The 5,429-nt window shown below is 36.2% G+C and overlaps 2 protein-coding genes across 2 annotated transcripts in view; both read right to left on the bottom strand.

Moving 5' to 3' along the window:
* Positions 1–5,429, bottom strand: part of LOC139116693 (uncharacterized) — a 559,130-nt gene that overhangs the window by 173,330 nt on the left and 380,371 nt on the right. The gene's annotated exons all lie outside the window — the stretch shown is intronic.
* The window catches only part of LOC139116685 (death-associated protein kinase 1-like), a 31,990-nt gene continuing 28,620 nt past the window's right edge, over positions 2,060–5,429 (bottom strand). Inside the window, exon 14 of the mRNA XM_070679271.1 lies at positions 2,060–5,205. Within this exon, the coding sequence (XP_070535372.1) occupies positions 3,868–5,205 (1,338 nt within the window). The 3' untranslated portion in view covers positions 2,060–3,867. The remainder of the gene's footprint in view (positions 5,206–5,429) is intronic.

Below are 5,429 nucleotides of genomic sequence, written 5' to 3'. Positions count from 1 at the left end.
CATCTTGCCCTAATGTGTTGTTTCTACAACTGCCATCTTATAGAATACTGCTGTGTTTTCTTCAATTCTTTTGAATTGAATTCTTTATTTCCCATAAATATAAATACCGGTATAATGTAGGTGATTACAACAACATCCAATACAGTATAAGTATACAATCAATGGGGAAAAAGGGGTTGAAAATAGCTGTCTGCATGGCAACTAATCTAGTCCAACCCCTGTAACTACAATTTATCATTGAGTAGAACATATCACAGGGCATACTGTATAACTCTGTCAAATCACCTCAACTCATACAAACACATGTGGTCATAACTAAAATAAATAAACACCATCAGTGTGATTAACTTTCTGTTTTCAGAAAATATTTGTACTCCCGCTTAAAGTGTGACCTGCAATTAATATCTCTGATATTTAATGGTATACTGTTCCATAGTTTTGCTCCTGCAAATTTTAAACTGAATTGACCCAATCTATGTTTGATTTTTGGAATTATAAGATCATTTCTAACATTTTGTCTGGTGAAGTGAGAATGATTAATTGGCGTAAAAAAGTCAGAGAATTCTGTCGGCAACCTCTCATGTAAAAGATCATGGACAAAAACCGCCAATAGTAAACTATGTTGTTGGTATATATTTAAAATACCAAGTTTCTTGAATAGTGATTTTTCATGTCTGTATCCTGTAATCAGATGGCATTCCTCTGATTCTTGTGTTCCTCTCTGCCATTGTAACTATCATCAGTGTCTTTGTGTGTTAATGTGCTCAACTGACTTATATGGTACATGTATTGGATGAAATTTTTTTATTTGTGAAAACATATAAGATTACAGTTGAATTTGTGAAGTCCCTGCTCTCAGCCAAGGAGATAATAATTGGTTGGACATCAAAGAGAAATTGTGAGTATTGCTGATATTTGCTATTCAGTTCACAACTTGAAACACTGATGAAGTTTTCCGAACAAGCTGTCTCCATGATTGTTATATACATGTACCTCGCAATCCAAATATTGTCATGGTGTTCACTTTGTGCATACCTCTATTAGAAACTCTGAGAAAAGTTTTTCACCCACTACTGTAGCAGTGAAGTCCAGCACAATCCACCTGACACTATTCTAAACACTGATCTGCTCTTCAATTATCATGATGACAGATTCAGACAATAAATTGCTGAGAATAGAAAGACTTTCTCAATTGTTGACAGCAATATCATGCAAATTTTGGCCACAATATCAATAATTGAAATAATTTCCATACTTTGTACAGAATACCCAACTCCCTGTGCTGTTGTGCCTGTCACAAGTCAACAAATAATTTTTTCCACTGGAATGACGTCAGCATTTTCACAATTGAAGCAAAATACAACCAATGCTGAAGAGAGTAGCAATATACCATACAGGCCATGCTTCTGTGATATTAGCACAGGTCCTGAACTGAAAAAAGTGTATTTCTGAAAAATCTCCATACAGCTAACACAAACTCACTATTGACAGCTCATATCCAGAAAACATCAGAATGCCTGTGACACCACAGAATGACTCTACGCTGGTTTCAATATGGAACCTACGATTTCATTTACCGGTACATTGTATTTTCAGTAGTTTTAATCCATTAGTTTCCAACAAAAGTGACCAGACCAAACTTCCATTATGGCAGTGTGAAGTGTGACTTTGTACACACGTTCTGAGATCTGTTCATGTAACAGCTCCAAGGGCACTTCTAATGACATAACTAAATTTGTTTCTTTCACCTAAAATCAACTAAATCTGTGAAAAGCTGGTTTTAGACTATGAAATCATTGGTTAGGATAATTATAGAGATGATCGTCTTTAATATGTATTTATAATCGAGTTGCTTTGTATTTTCTTCATCACAATTTGAGATGATTATGACATTTTAGTATGATCTCTTTGTCATTAATTCTTTCATTTACACGATAAATAAATTTTCAATGTAATAATTTTTCATCTGCAAATCGCCATCATCCACAACAATTTCTTTCCTCAACTTCATCATCTATGAAAATGGTCATAGACAAATCAAACATGAGATATTCAAAGATTGCAGTGATAATAATTATTATTATCCTATTTATTGCAATATGCATTAAATAACATTGAAATTAACTTTTCACATATACAAATAGGAAGAAAAAACATTAAAACAGAATGTAAATCAAAATAAATGAACAAAATATGCTTTTTAATGGAAATGCAATTCTTGGATTTGTGATATGTCGCTTTATTGACACCGGAACTATCAATTTGATTTACATCTTAATTGTTCAGTAAACCTGTCTAAACTGAACCCTACAGGGACTGAGAAAATTGTTCGGTGTAGAGAGGTCCTTTTAACATAGAGTTCTATTGGAATGGGACGTGGAAAAGGGTTCAATTTAGACAGGTTTCCAGTTTAGACAGGGTGAAGTCGCTTGGCTTTTCTTGGCAGCAGTTACTAGCTGGCCAATGCGTTAACCCCACAATCCATGCAACAGCCAACCACTATCGGGACAGCCTGCCAAAGTTCATTTCTTTAATTTATTCTGTTTTGATATTCATACACCCACAGACTTGGAGCAAGTTTATTGTACATTGTAATTAAAAATACATCTTTATTAATATCTGCAGTATTAACAGAATTTTAAAAAATGCATCCTGGTCGTTTGAAAAATTAGTGCAAAACGCTTCATCTGATTCCTTTGTTGCGATATTTCCGCCTGTGACTGTCGTCAGATTGTCTGGCCAGGAAATTTATTTACTAGATTACAATGTCGATAGAAAACAAAAGGCTATGTTCCTCCATTATCCTCTTACAGACAAGATCAAACCTGATGCCGGTGATCGAGTCCCCTAACTTTAAAGGGACACTGTCACTTTTGTGGCAGTGTCATTCATGTCTGGTAAAAAGAATATTGCATGGAAACCAAAGGTTTTAAGACAGCGATTTGATCATCATCATATTCATGTAAAACTTTTGACAAGACTTTCAGAAATTACTTTTACAGCCATGGTTGGTACTTTGACAGGCATAGTTGGTACTTTGTTACAAGCTATAGTTCTGAATGAAACTACAATGATCACAAGTATCTGACTACAAAGCTGCAGTTAATCATGACAGTTGCAAAGACAATATTTGCCTGAATTTTTGTTGACAAGACTTGATTGACATATTCAATGATCAACACTAATTCTTGTAATATATTCACAGTGTGTAAACCAAACACAATGTCTGATCAACAAAGAAAATCTGATGTAAGCATAACAACAACATTCAAGCATAATTTGAAACTGATTCTGATGATGTTCGCAGACAATTTCCCTGGATCTGAATAATCAACTTACACCAATCTAAGTCACAGGCTGGCGTCATGAAACCAGCAATTTGCAATAAACACAGATATTGCATTTTTGTGGACACCCATGCAGAACTCTTTTCATCAATTTCAAATTTTATATTTTGTGAGCTCGTTTTTGAAAATGAGAACTTTTGATCTGTTACACCTTTGGTAACTTATTTTGCCTTGGCATCTTTTATTTGCCAATTTTTGTTTTTGTTTAATTTTCAGAGATTTTTCATGTTTTTTGGAGTGTTTGGTTTTTTTCCTAAGACTGTTCTTTCACAGTCTCAGTTTTCAAAATATAAATTCAAATGCCAAGTGTGATATCTGTTCACATTTCAGATTATTAGACTTTTGCCTGTAATCGATTCTGTGTAAATACTGGTATTTCCAACTCTTGGACATCAAAATTCGTTGAATTTTAAACTTTGACCTCTGCATGACTCTTGAACTTAAAACCCTGAGAGCATCATTTCATCTTAGGGATATTTTTGGCAGCATGTTTCTTGCTGATCACTGAGTCATCAATACGTCATGAATCAGTGTCAGAAAGTGATTCTTCACTACAAGTGCTTTCATCTGGGGAGACACTTTCCCCTAATGAATCCCTGGGAATGGTTTCAAGCATCTTGTACATTTCATCAATAATAAGGCTCGCATCATGCCGACATACGTTTTCATCATTTAAGATTATTTGTAGATTATCAATGCTGCTTTCATGATAGATGGTATTTTCAAGGCCCTTTTCTGTTCGTATCGGTTGAATGTTACCATTTGCAGCATCTTCTTTCCTCTTTGCCCACCTTTTAGACCAATCCTCCAAGATAACATCTGTTTTTGATCTTTTCTGTGCTGATGCTTTTTGCTCAAGTTCTCTCCTGTCTGCATCATTTATGCCAATATAATCTGCAATGAGTCTGATATCCTGTCCGACTGGTGACTCTATATCCATGAGATGACATAGTCTTTCTCGTGATTTGCGCAGCATCCACTGAACATCGCAATCTTGTCCCTTTCTGTGTAAGAAAGTCCTATCATGTCCTGCACAGAGTAAGTCAAGGATCTTCTCACTGCGTCCAAGTTGTCCATCATAGATAATACCATCATTATCATAGGCATCAAAGATCTCCTGCAGAGGATACGAACGGAAATCTTCAGGGCTGTTATGTTCTCGTAGGGACAGCGCACTAAGAATTCTCATTTCAACATCAGTTCCTGGGCATGAGAGGTTCAGCACGTCATAGACATCAGCAGTCATCAGTTCAAGAAGCTGATAACACTCTCCAATCTCTTCCCCTTTCTCTGCACGAACAAACACATGAACGGCTTGTCTGTCCTTTGTGATGTACAACATGCCTTCTACTCTGTAATTGATTTTGATACCATTGCGCCAGATGGAGCTCGGAGGTCTGTTTAACTCTGACAGATGTTTGTATATTCGTGTCTGCAGTCTTGGAAAGAATCCCGGTGAGAAACTGTCCACTTTGCTTTTGCATCGGAAACTCCTTCCATAGTATATCTGCTTGATCCTGCTGACTTGCCACTGCTCTTCCGGCATTTCAGCCTTGAGAAGACTCGGAATGATGTACTCAGTGTCTTCAGTGCCTTCAAGTTCCCTTGACATGGGAAACAGAAGTTCAAATTCTTGCAAAAGATGAAGCACCACAAGAATGTCTAAAATGCCACGGAAAACACTCTCTATATCTTGTTTAGAGTATCTCTCCTTTCCCGGAAGCAGTCGGCGTTTGAACTGATGGAATGCAAAGTCGGTGGCAAGGACAGGTCCGATAAGTTCACTGCAGAATTTCTGTGGTTGTAAAATCACCAAGTCTTGACTGCTGGTCATATTTGAACCCTTAACAAGGATCACCTGCATCCAAAAGATGAAATTTAATTATAATCATATGCTACACCTGTCCTTTCAGAAACACATGATATTATTCTCCATACCAAAATCCATGAAAATTTGGAATGGTATTCTAACCATACAGCACACTGTGATATTGATCTTGAAGTTCAAAGGCACTTCAGTTTAGCTGTAATGTTGGATAACATCTGCATTTTTGCTGTAGAAAATTACTTCTACTGCACGGA

The sequence above is a fragment of the Ptychodera flava genome, chromosome 18 (assembly GCF_041260155.1).
Source record: "Ptychodera flava strain L36383 chromosome 18, AS_Pfla_20210202, whole genome shotgun sequence".
Lineage (NCBI taxonomy): Eukaryota > Metazoa > Hemichordata > Enteropneusta > Ptychoderidae > Ptychodera > Ptychodera flava.
This window is presented reverse-complemented; position numbering and strand designations above follow the sequence as displayed.